The sequence below is a fragment of the Amblyraja radiata genome, chromosome 1 (genome assembly GCF_010909765.2).
Source record: "Amblyraja radiata isolate CabotCenter1 chromosome 1, sAmbRad1.1.pri, whole genome shotgun sequence".
Taxonomy (NCBI): domain Eukaryota; kingdom Metazoa; phylum Chordata; class Chondrichthyes; order Rajiformes; family Rajidae; genus Amblyraja; species Amblyraja radiata.
Genome location: NC_045956.1, coordinates 169,007,365 through 169,027,159, shown reverse-complemented (window position 1 = coordinate 169,027,159; position 19,795 = coordinate 169,007,365). Strand labels below are relative to the sequence as shown.

The 19,795-nt window shown below is 43.4% G+C and overlaps 1 protein-coding gene across 2 annotated transcripts in view; it reads right to left on the bottom strand.

Moving 5' to 3' along the window:
* Positions 1 to 421: 421 nt before the first annotated feature.
* The window catches only part of ddrgk1 (DDRGK domain containing 1), a 79,250-nt gene continuing 59,876 nt past the window's right edge, over positions 422 to 19,795 (bottom strand). For both annotated transcript variants that reach the window (XM_033035117.1, XM_033035128.1), the window contains exons 5-9: positions 10,245 to 10,367; positions 7,508 to 7,546; positions 3,017 to 3,073; positions 2,014 to 2,062; positions 422 to 1,658 (exon numbers count right to left, since the gene is read on the bottom strand). In XM_033035117.1, coding sequence (XP_032891008.1) covers positions 1,486 to 1,658; positions 2,014 to 2,062; positions 3,017 to 3,073; positions 7,508 to 7,546; positions 10,245 to 10,367 — 441 coding nt within the window. In that variant the 3' untranslated portion in view covers positions 422 to 1,485. The remainder of the gene's footprint in view (positions 1,659 to 2,013; positions 2,063 to 3,016; positions 3,074 to 7,507; positions 7,547 to 10,244; positions 10,368 to 19,795) is intronic.

The following is a 19,795-nucleotide window of genomic DNA, read 5'->3' as shown; positions in this document are numbered from 1 at the left end:
TGTCGGAATCTTCACGGCAGCTTGTAAAATGAGATCCCATCGTGATTGGACAACTGAGAGATGCCATTGTGACATCATCACTGGAAACTGCTAGAAAAGTCTTACTCTCACAGGCAGTTATCATTTTCAAAGTTGGCTTTTTTTAAACTTTAAATATCAATAACGTGAATTATAACATCAAATGTGAAGAAACTTGATATTAACGACCACGGGAAAAAGTTGAGTAAGATTCTGCAAAAACTTTCACGTTATTGTGTACCGTTTTGGCGTAGTTCCTTGATCTCACAGACAGACAAACAAACAAGACAAGACTTTTATTAGTATATAGATAGATATCATTTTAAGATATTCACCAAAAGGTTGAAATTCTAACAGGTTGAAGCTGTCTAAAATTAGATTTTTTAATAAAAATGAACAAAAATGGCAATTGATAATTTTTTTATTTTTTTTAAGTATCTACAGCCTGCTTTTCAAAATAAACTTTGATAACTATTCATAATCAAATGTCATGAATGGTGTTCACTTTTCTTCAGGTTAATCTTACTTTTCATAATAACTGATATTTGGTGCGAAACATACTTTTGATACAAATATGGCCTGTGTACCTGAAAATAATGCAAATTAAGATCCATAATCCATAAAGATTGGCTACCCCAAATACATATACGCACTGATGAAAGGTCACCATTTTATGCATAGCAATTTCAGATATTCAACCCACATCCCACAGTTTATCTGCAGAGCAACGCTGTCATACCCCTGTAGTCAATTAAAACTATTAACTTCACAAAAACTCACATATACAGGTAAGAACAATAAGTCAAATGCCAAGAATTGCGGCAGCACAGTGGCTGTTCACTTTAGAAGCAGCCTTCCATTCCTAAATGTTGCAAACCTGATAGAGATTTCAAGTTTTAGTCAACCATTTACTTCTGCAAATGATAGTTTTCTGAGTTTTGTTAATACTGCAAAGCTAATTTTAACAATCGGTCAGAAGAAGAGTCCTGACCCGAAACATCACCTGTCCATTCCCTCTCCAGATGCTGCCTGATATAACAAGGTCCTCCAGCTCTTTGCATTTTGCTGTACTTTTAACAATTCCACACTGGCCTGCTAGTTGATGCTAAAAAAAAAAATTGCCACTTAGAATCATATATCTAGGATCAGATCTCAAAAGCTTGTTTATCTATGCATGTAATGAATTGGCAGTTCTCATTTGTGGAGCAATGTTTAATGTAAAGTAAGAATGGTAAACAGATATTAAGTTAAGCTACAGGTCAGCAAAAGTAACTGGAAAACCCCCCTGCACATTATCTAGAGAACAAATGACAGGCTTCTCTCATACAGAGCGTGGACATGTGGCAAAATTGTTGCCTTGTAAACAAATAAGGAAGATATAGTAAAACAAAAATGTGACACAAAATTTGCTATAATTAAAAATTTGTATTTTGCAACTTTATTTTTGCTTAAATAAGTCAGCGAGTGCTAGGCCACAGATTCAGGAATAGTTCTCGAGTCTGGGTTAAGGTTAATGAGAGAGTTGCTGGCCCGTGCCAGATCCACAATGGAAACACGGCCTTGCTGCTTAATAAATTGAGCCACGGCAGCAAGTTCCTGTTCAGTGATGTATATGAATTTCCCACGATCATCGAGAACACCTAGAAGAAAAATAATCTGTCTTGAGGCAAAAAATGAATAACTAGTTCTCAATATTACAGGCAGTTTACTTAGAGGAAAAAATTAACACCAGTGAACAATGAACAGTTGTTACTAAATGCCATGCAGTGGGAGATTGCAACCATCACGTGGTCCGCCCTGTTTCAACGAATGCAATCAACCTGGCATGCACAATCAAATGAGATCAAATAGAACAACTTTAGGCTGTGCATGCCATATGCAAGAAGAAGACTAAATGTCATGATCCTACTTGAGCCATATACATAGGTGCATAATTGAAAATATAATTGCAGAAATGTATCAGTGAGTTACATCTCAGTTGCACCAGCTGCTTACCTGTTAGAGATCCTTCAGCAATTAACTCTTGGAGCCTGCTGATAGCATCCTGAAAAGAAATTACAAATTAATAATCTGTCTGAATAATGAACTGAATCGTAATATAACCCTATAATTCAGAATGTGTTATTATTAAGAATATTAGTAACAACGTAATCCCAGCAATTAGTGGGTTAGCACATGATGAGCATTTAACGGTACTGGGCCTGATGGAGTATAAAAAGATAAAGGGGGACCTCATTGAAACTTACCGAATCGTGAAAGGCCTGGAGTGGATGTGGAGAGGATGTTTCCACTAGTGGGAGTGTCTGGGACCAGAGGCCATAGCCTCAGAATAAAGGGATGTACTTTTAGAAGGATGAGGAGGAATCTCTTTAGTCAGAGGGTGGTGAATCTGTGGAATTCATTGCCACGAAGTGCTGTGGAGGCCGTCAATTGATATCTTTAAGGCGGAGATTGATAGATTCTTGATTAGTGCGGGTGTCAGGGTTACGGGGAGAAGGCAGGAGAATGGGGCTGAGAGGGAAAGATAGATCAGCCATGATTGAATGGCGGAGTAGACTTGATGCCCCAAATGGCATAATTCTGCTCTATCACTTATACACCTATTTAAGGCATCACAGATTAACATAATCCTGTCTAATCATGAACAAAGAAGCCAATTTCAAACAAAGCTCAGCATGTAGTGATTGGGACATAAAACAATATTCCCTTATCATGTATCTATACACTGTAATGGCTAAATTGTAACAATGTATTGTGTTTCTGCTGACTGGATAACACGCAACTACAAAATGTCACTGTACCTCAGTATACATGACAATAAACTAAACTGAACTGAAATGCATTGAGGAAGAAATGCAAAATGTTTGATCTACTGTTCACGTAATTGTGTTTACAGTTCAAAGTCCAGAACTAAACAATTTTATATTAATTTGAGGCCATGTGAGAAGCACTTTACTTTTAATTCACTTCCAGAAAAAGAAACTATTAATTCACTTACCTGTGTCCTCAAGCCAAAATGAGAGGCAAGATCTTCCAAAAGAACAACTTTATTTTTCTGGGGAAAGGAATAGTAAGATAACTGTCATTCAGCCTCACAACAATTACAATTCCAGATATTTAAAATACTCTTTTTGAAGAATCATCATCGAAGAAAATTCTACAGTGCTTACTCAAAAATGTAGATTTAGAAAACATAATCCCAAGGTGCTACCATTGAACCAACCTCCACATGTTGCCAAAATGCAAACAAATACTTAATGATGAAGTTTCAAGGTGACTAAAACGGAATGACCCAGACTGTAAGAAGTGATAGAATTAGTGTTAATTTTACGGGAGAAAACTTATTTATTTCCTTGCCCGAATTTCTTTTCATTTCCATTGAAATTAATTTTATGTAAAAAGTACTATCTAGCTGTATAAACAACAGCACCTGGTAACATGTGCTGTTTTTACTACAATTAACAATCAGGTTATCACCGGTACTTCGGTTAGTGCTCAGGAAGTCTATCTGGGAAGAGAGTGTTTGTGGAATTAGCAATAAAAGACATCACTAGATGCAAGAGAGATGCATGACTGACAGGATGTAGAAACAAAGAACTGCAGATGATGGTTTATACAAAAGATAGACACAAAGTGTTGGAGTAACCTAGCAGGTCAGGCAGCATTTCTGGAGAAAAAGGATGGGTGATGTTTCGGGTCGGGGCCCTCCTTCAGACTGAATGTAGGGGGTGTGGGGGGGAGTGAAGAGGTGGAGACAAGAAAAGACTAGGCCCAATCAGGGCCAGCCACAAATGATCTCGGGCAGGGTGGATACAATGTGAAGAACTGTGGAACTGGTTTAAACGACAAGGGGAGGAGGAGAGTGTAGGTAGGTTTATTAAGATTAGTAAGATTTCCCCGGGAGCTCCAGTTTTCTCTCACACTCCAAAGACGTACAGGTTTGTATGCTAATCAGCTTGGTATAATTGTCCCTAGTGTGTGTAGGATAGCGCTAGTGTGTGGGGATCACTGATCAGTGCAGACTCGGTGGGCCGATGAACCTGTTTCCGCGCTGTATCTCTAAACTAAACTTTCCTATTGTTGTCTCCTCCTCTCTTTATTTGGCTGCTCAACTCTCCTCAGCAGAGAGATTTCTCAATGATAACACACTAAGGTGGGCACTGGGCATTAAGTTTGCATGCTGGATTCCATAATCAAAAGCACTGTAATAAATCAGTAGGGTTTAAGTAAAGGTGGTACCAATGTACAAGGCTGAAAAACAATGTTGACTATACAAAATTCATTTTAAACATGAAAGAGTAAAAATCTTCAAAAGAGTCATGCAAAGAGGTAGAAATTCATTAAATTTAATTAAGGCCAAAGAAATGCTGAAGGACAAAGCAGCCAAGCCGGAGAACTGCTACTATGGACTGAGAAATAATGTGAACAACCAGCCCATGGAATTCAGTTCTCAGAGCCAGGAACTGCCAACATCTCTCTTCGGTTCTTCTCTGGAGATGTGGAGAAAGGATGGTTATTAGACAAATACATAGCAATACCATTCTCAAAAGACCTAATTAATGTGTGACTGTAGTGGCTCAACTTTTCAAAATTATAAAAATCAAAGATTGTAAAGTAAAATTCCAAAACATCAAAACCGAGGATAATTTAAAATATATACAGGTGCACAACCTTTTATCCGAAAGCCTTGGGACCAGACACTTCTCGGATTTCGGAATTTTTCGGATTTCGGAATGGAAGATTTTTAGCGTAGATTAGGTAGGTAGCGCGGGCGGCTTGAAAATAGGAGCGGCTGCCTCCTCCCCGGAGACCGGGGAATCATTGTAAATCATTGCTTAAATGTTAGTCAGTTAGTTTGGAGGGATTTTATGTGGTGGGGGGGGGGGGGGGTGGGTGAAGGGGGAAACTTTAATTCTTAGTCCCCTACCTGGTTGGAGAGGCGGGGAGCGGGCAATGCCTTACCGGGTCGCCGTGCAGTAAGCTCCGGAGCGCTGTGGCCGCCGACTCCCAACATCGCGGAGCTGGGGCTGCGGGCGTCCGGCCGCGGGCGGCGCCGGATGGAGCTCCGACCCCGGCAACTCTACCCCTGGCTGCGCGGCGCTCCAAATCCAGCGCCGCCCGCGGCCGGACGCCCGCAGCCCCAGCTCCGCGATGTTGGGAGTCGGAGGCCACAGCGCTGGGATTCTAGCGGGGAGCAGGCAATGCCTTACCGGGTCGCCGTGCGGTAAGCTCTGGAGCGCTGTGGCCGCCGACTCCCAACATCGCGGAACTGGGGCTGCGGGTGTCCGGCCGCGGGCGGCGCTGGATTTGGAGTGCCGCGCAGCCAGTCGGCGGCCACAGCGCTCCGGAGCTTACTGCACGGCGACCCGGTAAGGCATTGCCTGCTCCCCGCCTCTCCGACCAGGTAGGGGACTAAGAATTAAAGTTTCCCCCTTCACATAAAAGCCCTCCAAACTAACTGACTAACATTTAAGCAATGATTTACAGATGTTTAAGTGTCTCCCCGGTCTCCGGGGAGGAGGCAGCCCCTACAGTAGTACAGACCTGGGTTGATCGTGGGTCGTTTCGGGTCAGGTTTGGCGCCAAACGCGAGCTTTGGTGTGCAGACGACATTCTGGAAAAAATGTCCGGTTTTCGGAGCTTTTCGGTTTCCGGAACTCCGGATAAAAGGTTGTGCACCTGTACATACATTCTCACTTGGTATTATTCCGAAATTAGCATCTTTAACCTCCTTCGATATGCACATTTATTGTAGGCATTAACTAATCTGATTAGATTGGATAGCATGCACAACAAAATCTTTGATTGTATCTCGGTACACGTAGCAATAATAAACCTAAACCTAAAAATTTGTAAACACATATTACAAATATATACTTAATTTTAAAACAAACGTTTACCCAAAAAAATGTTTAAGAAGGAACTGCAGATGCTGGAAAATCGAAGGTGGACAAAAATGTTGGAGAAACTCAGCGGGTGAGGCAGCATCTATGGAGCGAAGGAAATAGGCCACATTTCGGGTCGAAACCCGAAACGTTGCCTATTTCCTTCGCTCCATAGATGCTGCCTCACCCGCTGAGTTTCTCCAACATTTTTGTTTACCCAAAAAAAAGTATTTGTCTAGTATTCAACAAAATTATGGATTCCTGAGATAACTGTTCAGTATTTAGTTACATCAACAGTACTTTTGGTAAATTACAATATTTGCCCTGGTCTATCACTCATTTGGAATCCAGTGATATCACTGTAATATTAGAATCACAGATAATTTACAGCTTATTGGGTCCAATTGTGCCATGAATAATTATGTGGTGTGGATAAATCGGGGGATGTACTAAATTTACATTTCTGCAAGGCATCAAAGATTAATGTTGAAAATAAAAGCTCACGGTGTAGGTGGGAACATATTTGGTTGAAAGAAGACAAGATGTAGATATGTTATGAAGGGACAAAGATCTGGGAAGTTGTAAAGAACAGCGATGAGGTCAAAATGTTGAAACACAGAACTGCAGATGTTGGGTCCTACCAAAGATAGACACAAAGTCCTGGAGTAACTCAGCGGTTCAACCAGCATCTCAGGAGAAAAGGGATGGCTGAAGAAGGGTCCCGCCCCAAAATGTCACCCATCCTTTTTCTCCAGAGATGCTGCCTGACTCGCTGAGTTACTTCAGCATTTTGTCATGGCATCATATCTGGCACAGACATTTGGGCTGAAGGGCCTGTTCTTGTGCTGTACTGTTCAATCTTCCATGACTCCACTCAACCCATCATGTCTAAGTGAGAACAATCTAGTCCCACTACCCCATCCTCTCACCATGGCCCAGCATATTTTTTTATTTTCAAATACTTATTCTTTTTCTCTTTTAAATTATCATCCTTGAACCTGTCTCTCTATCCAACATTGCAGATCTCGATATTGCAGATCTATTTTATTCTCTGTTTGTTTCTCATTTATTTAAAACTTGAAATAAAACATTGTGTTTCAAAACATTTAAATGAACTATTTTCCTCAAAGGCAGCACACGGGCACAGTGGTAGAGCTGCTGCCTCACAGCCCCAGAGACCAAGGTTCCATCCTGACTACGGGTGCCATCTATGTGGAGTTTGCAGAGTTCTCTCTGCAAGCTCGTGGATGGGCGTGGATGTCATCTGGGTGCTCCGGTTTCCTCCCACATCCCAAAGATGTGCAGGTTTGTAGGTTACTTGGCTTCTATAAATTGCCCCTAGTGTGTAGGATGTGAAAGTCGAATAACATAGAACTAGTGTACAGGTTTCACATCCCACACACTCGGGGCAATTTATAGAAGCGGTCAGGCCAGGTCAGCGTGGACTCAGTGGGCCGAAGGGCCTGTTTCCACATGCTTCTCTAAACTGTACCAAAATAGTCCCAATAAAGCCAAAATAAGACAGCAAAATAAGAATATATATTGGTATGCCTGCCATTTCACACTTCACACATTTGTAAAATGAAACAAAGTATTATCATTACCTTGATGTAGGTGATGAACAATTCCAAAAGGTTTTCAGACTAGGAAAGAAACAAGAACAATGAAATAAACAAAAAGAAAAATGAGAAACATCACTAACTACTACAATTTTGCAAGCTTAGTCTATTTCGGATGCTCTTCTTACATTAATGTATATCCTGAAACGTTGTCTGTCTATTTCCTCCACAGATGCTGCCTGACTCATTGGGTTCCTATCATTTTGGTCGATTTGGTCGAGAATTAATAGTTAATTCTTTTTGTGTAAGAAACAGCTTAAACTGCATATGAACTGCAAAAGCATTCTTTTATTAAAATATATATTTAAATCATGCTGTTGAATCGTGTATGGAGTATTTTATCTTTGTAGCTATTATTTTTGATCAATAAGCATTCGTGGGTACATTGCTCCAATCTTGAACCAATTTAGTTTGCAGAGCCCACTGCAGAAACATTGCAGGTTTGGTTGTGGGACAGAATGGGCAAACAACAAGCTCTGGGATTATTGACGAAGAGAGTTTATTGCAACATTTAAGAAACAATTAGACATTAATGGATAGGACAGGTTTAGAGGGATATGGGTCAAACATAGGCAAGTGGCTGGGATCCATTGGCCGGTGTGGGCATGTTGGGCCGAAGAGTCTGTTTCCATGCTGTATGACTCTATGACTATGAAAGTCAGAGCAGCTCAGACATAATGCTGGGAGCGGGAGGAACAAGCCAGACACTGCAGCAGCGGCTGGTCTTGCAATATCATAACTTAAGACAGCGCCTAACTCATAAATTTGTTCCTCCTTCAACTTAGACATGAAAGCACACAGGTTTCAGAAACCATGTTTCATACAAAATTGCAGTCCACTGATCGAATGTCGTCAAATTCAGGTAAAGTTCACCACAAATTTTGGATCAGCTGTTAAGTTTTGTCATAGTAACATTTACATTTGATGTTCAATATAATGGTGAACCAGCAAGAACAAACATGGCAAGAAGAGTTATTGAATACAAGAGATATCTAATAACAATGTGAGAACTGCACCTCAGGCAATCATCCATTGTAACGGCATAGAAGGCCATTTCACACAAAGTTTGGTAGACTCTGGTATAAATCTATTCCCCTGCTTTTTTCCCCCATAGTCAGTCAAATTATTATTTTTGAAATGCCTATCTCGTTTTGTTTTGTTTTGTCTCTGGTTCATTCTGTTTCTACGATCCCTAAATGCAGTCAATACCAGATCATCACCACTCCCCGGTAACATGTTTTTTCCCTCAAATCGCCCTTACATTTTTGGCCCAAAATGTTAAATTTGTGTCACTTGGTCCTTAAACTATGCAACAAATTCCCTCTATTTATCTTACGAAACCAATCACCTCTTGTACACCTCTTGTAAATGTCTATAATGGTTAGATTGTGCATTTAGTTAGCCCCACGGAAAAGACATCTCAATTATACTTTGGTTTTTATGAAGACAGAGGTAAAGTATGGTTATGAATGAATATACAAATAATATGCAACTACAAAAGGCTTGTTTAATTGAAACATAAAAAATATCCAGCATCACCAAAGATTAGCAATGTTATTATATATACTTAGATATAGATTAAAGCTATTCAGCCCATCAAGTCTATGTTGGCTCTCAGAGTGATTCTATCCGTCTCATTCCCTCTAATTTCCCTGTACTCTATTCTCTTATATGTCTTATTAACACCAGCTGTGGCCACTCCAGCCTCATTATTTTACACCTTTCTACAACATGGACAGCTTACTGGCCAATTTTACTTGGTTTAGTTTAATTTAGAGGTACAGTGTAGAAACAGGCCCTTTGGCCCACTGAGTCCCCGCCAACCAGCGATCCCAGCACACTAATACTATCCTACACACTAGGGACAATTCACAATTTTACCAAGCTAATTAGCCTACAAATTTGTACGTCTTTGGAGTGTGGGAAGAAACTGGAGCTCCCAAAGAAATCCCGCGCAGGTCACGGGGAGAACGTACAAACTCCTTACAGACAGCACCCGTAGTCAGGATCGAACCCGGGTTTGTGGCGCTGTAAGGCAGCAAGGTTGCGCCACTGTGCCACCCTTGTAACAACCAACATGATGTGGGAGGAATCTAGAGCACTCGGGAGAGACCTCAATTTACAGGGAGAACGTGCAAACTCCACAGAGACAGCACTGGAAGTCAGACTTGAACCCAGGCCGCTGAAAGCAGAGGCAGCTGCACGATCGGCAGGACCACTATGCAGTCCCACTTACAAGAATAAATAATCTCAAAAGTCCTAATCTATATATCAGAGGGAAAATAAATTGCAGTGCCACCCGGAAAGAGTTGAAGAATGGGACCGTCAGATTGATCTTGCAATAAGCTACAAACAGTTCTACACTCCAAATATCCAGCCACTAAATGATGTCAATGTTAATAAGTTTAATAAGTATTATTCAGAATAGTTGGTCAAAGTCTTTTCCCTTAAAAAAATGCAATGAGCTGTCAGGAAATGACAGGAATTCTTCTCATCACCCACTAAATTAAGGAATTATTCATAGTTTTAATGATGCTTAAATAATTTTCTATTAAATGTGAATATTATTCATTACTTTGCGACAATTTCACTGTATTTGTACTTCTAAATCAGTAAATAACACACCACATAATTTTTTTCTAAAATTCTACCATACAGCTGAGACTGGTGGCTAATGTGCACTATTAACTTAGTTTTTTAATGGTTTTGTGTGAACAATTACCTCTTCCTCGGTTTCCTCGGCATCAATTCCTTCCTCTTCAATGACAAATGCTTCTTTCAACTTCAAGTATTCTTCGTGTTCTCTGTGCTGCTTTTCTTCCCATGCTTTTTTAAATTCTTCTTCCTTTTTTTAATGGCAACAAAAGAAAATGAAATTGGCATTACAGATATTTCAATAAACTCCATTCTACACTTAAACGCGAATCAAATTTAAAAAATCTAATTTTCTGTGCACACTGTGTTATACAAGTGCTCAACTGAAATATATAACCCATGCAGGTGCATTGCATTTGTGTGTTTATGAGGATATGCCACACTTATATAGGAAGCAACATTGGCAATTTGCATAACTGTGTTTCCTAATTGGTGTTGGGAAGTCCCTTTACACCCCCAACAGTTCAGCTTAGATGTCACAATGCCATTTTTGCAAGGCAGAACATTCAAGGCTCAAACACTTCAAACTATAAACAACACTATCAGCTCTGATCTGATATCATTCTGATGTTGAGATATGTTACTGTCATTTTCTATTTTCACCAAAATCCTAAAATCTTTTCCTCAACCACTTCAAGGAAGTAACTTCAGCACCACTTTGTTGGAAGTTCTTTACCACCTTCCCTGGGAAACTAGTAATCGGCAATAAATGCCAGCCTTAATTATGTCCACATCAGAGAGCAACAAACAGAAGGTATGGGTGTTCTTATTGTAGAAACCAAGGAAGATGAACTGTCGGTTCATCCGTGTGTTTTAAAGAAGAATTTAAACCGATGAAACTATCGGTTTTCCCCGGGTGCTCAGGTTTCCTCCCACACTCCAAAGACGTTCAGGTTTGTGGGCTAATTTGGCTGCGGTAAATATTGTAATTGTCCCTAGTGTGTAGCTTGGTGTCAATGTACGGGGATCAATGTTGGCGCAGACCTGGTTGGATGAAGGGCCAGTTTTTGCGCTGTGTCTCTAAACTGAACTAGGCATTCATTAAATGTAAAGTGAAAATTATGTTTCATTATAAACTGGAATGCACCGCTCTTTAATACATTCAGAATTCCTTTGGGGAATGTTCTGACTCACAAACTGGACTTTCTAAACTCTCAACAATGTCAATTAATATTATGACAGAATCACATGTTCAAGTATTAGCCAGTATAACATTCTATAGAAGAAGAGAGGGAAAAAAGACAGGCAAGTAACTCAGACTGCTTTTATCTTCCCATTTTGAATAAACCAGTTAACAACTGTACTGAGATACGACTTTATGATTCAACACTATAAAACTGCCTGGATCTTAAATCGTACACAATTGATTAGTGGACGATAAGCAAAGCTCTAAAACAACCACAAGATCTCTTATCTTCAGGGCAGAATCGAGTTTCATATGACAATCGTACCGTCAAACTTGATATGCAAGTTCCTTGGGGCCCTCAGCGGTCGTTTGAATTATTACTGCACCAAAGATAGTCCTTTGGGGAATGTTCTGAGTTACAAACTGGACTTTCCTAACTCTCAACAATGTCAATTAATATTATGTCAGAATCGCATGTCTATGACCCTATAGTATATTAAAAGCAGACATGAGCACATTTACATTATAAGATAGCAACAAATAATCTGCTGGAGGAACTCTGTGGGTTGAGCAGTATCTGTTGGGGGGTGGGGGGGGGGGCGAAGATGAGGACCTGTTGACATTTTGGCAGAGCCCTGTGTGAGGACTCCTTCCCCCCCCCCACAGATGCTGCTCAGCCCACTGAGTTCCTCTTGCAGATTGTTTGTGGCTCCTGATTCCAGCACCTGCAGTCTGATGTAACCAGCATCGTACCACTAGATGCCTAATTTTGATTTATGCCCAAATCAATCAGTAAACAAAGGAGCAATGTCTGAGGAGGGTACACAATATTGCTGGGGAAACTCAGCGGGTGCAGCAGCATCTATGGAGCGAAGGAAATAGGCGACGTTTCGGGCCGAAACCCTTCTTCAGACTGATGGGGGGTGGGGGAAAGAAAGAAGGAAAAGGGCAGGAGGAGGAGGAGCCCGAGGGCGGGCGGATGGGAGGGTGGGAGGAGACAGCTAGAGGGTTAAGGAAGGGGAGGAGACAGCAAGGGCTAGCCAAATTGGGAGAATTCTATGTTAATGCCATAAGGACGCAAGGTCCCCAGACGGAATATGAGGTGCTGTTCCTCCAATTTCCGCTGTTGCTCACTCTGGCAATGGAGGAGACCCAGGACAGAGAGGTCGGATTGGGAATGGGAGGGGGAGTTGAAGTGCTGAGCCACCGGGAGGTCAGGTAGGTTATTGCGGACTGAGCGGAGGTGTTCGGCGAAACGATCGCCCAACCTACGCTTGGTCTCACCGATGTAAATCAGCTGACATCTAGAGCAGCGGATGCAGTAGATGAGGTTGGAGGAGATACAGGTGAACCTTTGTCGCACCTGGAACGACTGCTTGGGACCTTGGATGGAGTCGAGGGGGGAGGTGAAGGGACAGGTGTTGCATTTCTTGCGGTTGCAACGGAAAGTGCCCGGGGAGGGGGTGGTGCGGGAGGGAAGGGAAGAATTGACGAGGGAATTGCGGAGGGAGCGGTCTTTGCGGAAGGCAGACATGGGGGGAGATGGGAAGATGTGGCGAGTGGTGGGGTCACGTTGGAGGTGGCGGAAATGGCGGAGGATTATGTGTTGTATTTGCCGGCTGGTGGGGTGAAAGGTGAGGACCAGAGGGACTCTGCCCTTGTTGCGTGTGCGGGGATGGGGAGAGAGAGCAGTGTTACGGGGTATGGATGAGACCCTGGTGTGAGCCTCATCTATGGTGGCGGAGGGGAATCCCCGTTTTACTGAAGAACGAGGACATTTCCGATGCCCTGGTATGAAATGTCTCATCCTGGGAACAGATGCGGCGTAGGCAGAGGAATTGGGAGTAGGGGATGGAGTCTTTACAGGGGGCAGGGTGGGAAGACGTGTAGTCCAGATAGCCATGTGAGTCAGTGGGTTTGTAATGTATGTCGGTCAGGAGTCTGTCCCCTGCGATGGAGATGGTGAGGTCAAGGAATGGTAGGGACGTGTTGGAAATCGTCCAGGTGTATTGGAGTGCCGGATGGAAGTTGGTGGTGAAGTGGATGAAGTCAGTGGAGGAGGAGGGTCTCGACCCAAAACTTCACCTATTCCGTTTTTTCCAGAGATGCTGCCTGATCCGATGAGTTACTCATTCCAACATTTTGTGTCTATCATGCAGAAAATGAATTCCTTATAACCATATAGAACATTAGTTTTGCCATTCCAGAATACTTTAAGGTTGAGCTTCAACCAACATTATTCAGATAATCAGGATAGGATCAGCCAAAATCAGCAAAAAAGGTTAGTTAGTTTTAAATGTAATTATTAGATCTTGTTTACATATTCCAATGTAGGTCAGAAGTAACTTTGTACTTGATAACATTTTTATTTACTTGAGATCAGAATTGTTTGCTGATGCTCTACGCAGGAAATAGTACCGTGCAAATCCGCATCACAGTAGTGAACATTTCCCTATACATATCAGAACAACATAATTAAAGGAAAAAATGTTAGTGCTCTCGTTTGGGTTCCATCCACCTAGGATTACAGTGGGCATGATCTTAAACATGTGCCAACTCTAAGAGTGATGGCGGGAACAGCAACAACCATTATACCTAGCCCTTTTGACCTCACACAAGTCTTTGACTCAGTCATTCAGATGCTGAACTCCAAGACATCATCTTATTCTAAGCGTATAAGCGAATGGGCTTTTTAGTAAACATCCGAAAATCAAGTGCCCTTTACCAAGTTTCCCATGCAGTTCAATACCAACACACCCCACAACTCCACTATTAATTAAAGGCCCACAATCAAAACAGACCATCTTCCACACCTCGGGAGTCATCTCTTAACAGATTAATGGTTCAATGGTGCTTTTATTGTCATACGTGTGAAGTGTAAGTGCACAGTGAAATTATTTTCTTACAAACAGTCCAGTAGAGTATTGCCATACCTTAGCATATTCCCCCTTTAGCAAATTGTACAGAAATAGTCTACTGATCCTGCCTGCAAGAGGCGCCATGTTTTGGTGCAATTTTCAGAGTCCAGTCTATGCTCTAGGTATTATGAGCGGTGCCGTTCCAGGCGAGCCCCAGGCTGTTGCGGGCCTCCAGCAGTCATCTTCCCTTGGACGTGCGGGTCGACCTGCAAACCAACGTCCGTCTCCTCGCTCATCCACCTTTATGCCGCAGGGGAGTCTACTGCAATCGTCCTCAAGGGTGCCATAGTCTTTGGGGGAAGACTCAAAAATAGGGGCCGGCTCTGTGGCTTCCCCTGCAGGCCACGGTCTCCGAGCAGGGGCCGGCTCAGCAGCTAACCGCACTTAAATGAATAAATGCTTCTTTGCCTCCACAGATCCAGCACAACCGTGGCTATCTAAGAAATAGAGTGTTTGAAAATCAAGACTTCAAACCCAGTGCCAATCTCAGTCTATGGCCAGCTGAGATCCCTGCAATCTTGTATGTTCCTGAGACATGGACTATCTGAAACGGGCAGCTCAAAATGTTGGTAAAGTAGTGTCAATGTTGCAACTGCGAAATCCTCCAAAAATCTATGTATAATCACAGCTGTAATTTCTACATAGTGAAACCAAAATGTATAAAAATGGCCTTTAATAAAATCTGACAATGTGCACTTTAACCACATGTGATTTTTTTCTATTACAAATCTCAAATTGTGGAGTTCAGAGGCAAATAAATAAATGATGGGTCTTTGTCCCAAACATTATGGAGGGCGCTGTGTCATTTTTAGGCATCATCGGTGTATTGCAGGAAATGATTTGCGATGAGAAGTGCCACCTTGAACATGCAGATTAATCATGTGTTAGTATCGGTAGTGTTGCTGGTTGAGCAGCCAAGCAACTGAATGAACAGCCCTTGATCTTTTTTTGTTGAATTATGACCTTTTATATTCACCAGAGAGGGAGCAGACAAGATCTGGTTTAAACATCTCACCAACACATATCAGGCAGAGAGGCGGCCCCTGAATACTGCACCGAGGAGAAAATCTAGATTATTTGTTTAACTGTCTGGGATGAGGTTTAAATAATTCTTGCAATGAAGCCTAGGCAATTAAAAGATATTCTTTATAAAAAGCAAACAAATCATGTAACTAATTTCTATCGATATATTACACAATACACAATACAATTTATTTGTCACTTGAACCTCATAGAGGCTCAAATGAAATGTTGTTTCTGCAGTCATACACACAAGAAAAAAAGACCCAAGACACAACACAATTTACACAGACATCCATCACAGCGTATCTCCTCCTCGCTATGATGGAAGGCAAAAAAACTTATCTCTCCCCTGCACTCCCCATTCCCCTCCTGATGTCAGAGTCAAAGCCCCCGGCGGGCGATGGCAATTGTCCCGCGGCCATTAACGCCGCGCCGGGTGATGCAAGGCCCTGCTCCGGGTCTTGTTGTTGGAGCCCCCGGCGGGCGCTAGCAAAGTCCCGCAGCCGTTGAAGCCGCGCCGGGCGGTGATGTAAGGCCCCGCTCCAGGCACTCCTCGACCCCGCGACTCGGGCGGGTGAAGTCGCCGTTGCGGAAGCCCCGAAAAGCGGTCTCCCAGCAGGGACGCGCGGGCTCCCGGTGTCACTGTCCACCGGACCTGCGGTAAGCCTCCGAATCCCCGGGGTCGGGTCGCAGCAGCGCGCCACCACCGCTCCACCCGCTCCGAACTCGGCCAGCTCCACGATGGTGAGTAGGTCCCGCAGGCTCCGCGACTGGAGCCCCAGGTCGTTCCTGCTGGAGGCCGCTCCACGTTGCAGCCCCAATGACAACGGAGACCCGACAGGGAAAAGGTCGGGTTCTCCGTGCAGGGGAAAGATTTTAAAAGTTTCCCCCCCACCACACACACACATACCCCATCAAAAAAAAATAAAAACTACATTAAAACGGGACAAAAAATAACAAAAAGACAGACGGACTGCAGAGGCCGCTGCGACGTGAGTCGCGCCGCCCACCAGAGTGTTACAATATCGTGGTACAATATCTCCAAAGTTGACGTTAGGTCGTTAGAGTACTTGGAAACATGGTTGCTGACCTATAACCTAGGTGCTCAAAGCACCACCTACTCAAAATCATACCACGAGTGGCAGTTGCAAAACTGTGGGTATTGTCCGCCTCCACTAACAGACACACAAGAACAGCCGTGCTTAAAAATATGTCGTTTGCCGTTCTTTACTGGAGCATTCAAATTTTGATGTAAAATTAACTATAAATTAAAAAAACATATATTTGAAGCATTTAAAGAACAGTACGGCAAAAATCAATATCTCTAAATAAATGATTGGCATAATCAGGCATGTTTGAATGTTTACAATCCGAAAAAAATGTGAAAGAATCAAAAGCATAATCCTTCAACAACAGTGTGACCTTCAATCATGAACTGAACAACATTTTTACAGAAATGCGCATCAAACAAGAAAGATAACTAACATGGGAATGTGGAGAGGATGTTTCCACTAGTGGGAGAGTCTAGGACCAGAGAACGGAGCCTCGGAATGAAAGGACATACAATACCTTAAAAAAGATGAGGAGGATTTTCTTTAGTCACCAGAGAGTGATGAATCTGTGGAATTCATTGCCACATACGGCTGTGGAATCCAAGTCATGGATATTTTTAATGCGTTAAACGTTTTTCACATTGCATCTTTTCCTAGGTTGCTTGTTGATGAAGAATGGTCCAGTTACAGTTATATATAACTCACCCCCTCTGAACGTACAGCCCTCCGCTCGCTCCGCAGGAACCCTGACATTATAATCAAACCCGCCGAAAAGGGAGTTGCCGTGGTAGTCTGGCGTGTTGACCTGACCTGTTGGGCTGAGGCCAGGCGACAATTCTCAGACACCTCCTCCTCCTACTTATCCTTGGACCATGATCCCACAGATTAGCACCAGGCCTTCATTTCAAACACCATTACCGATTTCATCACTTCTGGCTGTCTGCCTACCACAGCTTCCAACCTTATCATTTCCTAGCCCCGCACAGCACGTTTTTACCTGCTCCCCAAAATTCACAAACACAACTGCCCTGGCAGACCCATTGTTTCTGCCTGCTCCTCTCCCATGGAAATGATTTCCATGTACGTCAACCTCATCCTATCTCCCCTGGTCCAATCTCTCCCGACCTATATCCAAGATACCTCACATGCCCTTTGTCTCTTTAATGACCCGCTTTCCAAGCCCCCATTCCCTCATCTTTACTATGGACATTCAGCCACTCTACACCTCCATCCCCCAGCAGGATGGCCTTCAAGCCTTCCATTTCTTCTTCGACTGCAGAACCATCCAATTTCCCTCTACTAGCACTCCACCCCACCTAGCAGAGCTGGTCCTCACGCTCAACAACTTCTCCTTTGACTCCTCCCAGTTCCTCCAAATCCAAGGCGTAGTTATGGGCACCCGCTTGGGCACTCGCTAGGTCTGCCTCTTTGTAGGGTACGTTGAACAATCCCTGTTCCAGGAGTACACTGGCCCTATCCCCGACCGCTATCTCCGTTAATTTGATGACTGCATCGGTGCTACCTCCTGCACCCACGCAGAAATCATGGACTTCATCGCACGCTTTGACAGGGAGAATACTGATGTGCCTTCCCGATCCCCCATTCGCTGCGATGGCATTTCAGTCTCAGTCACAGAGGCCGATGTCAGGAAATCCTTCAGAGGGGTGAACCCCCGAAAAGCACCTGGTCCTGATGGTATACCCGGTCGTGTTCTAAAAACCTGTGTGGACCAACTGGCGGGAGTTTTTACGGACATTTTCAACCTCTCACTTCTGAGGTCTAAGGTCCCCACCTGCTTTAAAAGGGCATCAATTATACCGGTGCCCAAGAAGAGTAAGGTGACATGCCTCAATGACTATCGACCAGTGGCACTAACGCCGGTGGTGATGAAGTGCTTTGAGAGGTTGATCATGGAGCAAATCAACTCCTACATCGACAAAAACCTGGACCCACTGCAGTTCGCGTACCGCCACAACAGATCAACGGTGGATGCGATCTCGCTGGCCCTCCACTCCGCACTGGACCACTTGGACAACAAAAACTCATATGTCAGGCTGTTATTCATTGATTACAGCTCGGCATTTAACACAATCATCCCCTCCAAACTGATTACCAAACTCGCAGAACTGGGTCTCTGCGCATCCCTCTGCAACTGGATCCTTGACTTCCTCGTCCACAGACCACAGTCTGTTCGTATTGGTGGAAATGTGTCAGCCTCAATAACAATCAGCACGGGAGCACCTCAAGGCTGCGTGCTCAGCCCCCTGCTGTACTCACTCTATACCCATGACTGCGTAGCGAACCACAGTGCGAACTCCATCATCAAGTTCGCTGACGACACCACTATTGTGGGGCGTATCACTGATGGGGATGAGTCAGAGTACAGAGGAGAGATCGAGCAACTGTCCATATGGTGCCAGCGCAATAACCTGGCCCTCAACACCAGCAAAACCAAGGAACTGATTGTGGACTTTGGAAGGAGTAGGAGGGGGACCCACAGCCCCATTTATATCAACGGGTCGATGGTTGAAAGGGTCAAGAGCTTCAAATTCCTGGGCGTGCACATCTCTGAAGATCTTTCCTGGTCCGAGAACACTAATGCAATCATCAAAAAAGCACATCAGCGCCTCTACTTCCTGAGAAGCTAACGGAGAGTCGGATTGTCAAGGAAGACTCTCTCTAACTTCTACAGGTGCACAGTCGAGAGCATGCTGACCGGTTGCATCGTGGCTTGGTTCGGCAATTTGAGCGCCCTGGAAAGGAAAAGACTACAAAAAGTAGTAAACACTGCCCAGTCCATCATCGGCTCTGACCTTCCTTCCATCGAGGGGATTTATCGCAGTCGCTGCCTCAAAAAGGCTGGCAGTATCATCAAAGACCCACACCATCCTGGCCACACACTCATCTCCCTGCTACCTTCAGGTAGAAGGTACAGGAGCCTGAAGACTGCAACAACCAGGTTCAGGAATAGTTACTTCCCCTCAGCCATCAGGCTATTAAACCTGGCTCGGACAAAACTGTGATTATTACCAACCACTTTCTGTTATTTGCACTATCAGTTTATTTATTCATGTGTGTATATATTTATATCATGGTATATGGACACATTTATCTGTTTTGTAGTAAATGCCTACTATTTTCTGTGTGCTTATGCAAAGCAAGAATTTCATTGTCCTATACAGGGACACATGACAATAAACTCACTTGAACTTGAACTTGAACTTCACCACCAATTTTCATCCTGCACTCAAATTTATTTGGACCTTCTCCGACACCACCCTCGCCTTTCTTAATCGCACAGTCTCCATCACAAGAAATAGACTGACGTCTATTACAAACCCACTGACTCCCACAACTATCTCGACTAGACTTCTTCCCATCCTGCTTCCTGCAAAGACTCTTATCCCCTACTACCAATTTCTCCATCTACGCTGCATCTGCACCCAAGATGAGGTGTTCCACACAAGAACATCCAAAATGTCCTAATTCTTTAGGGAAC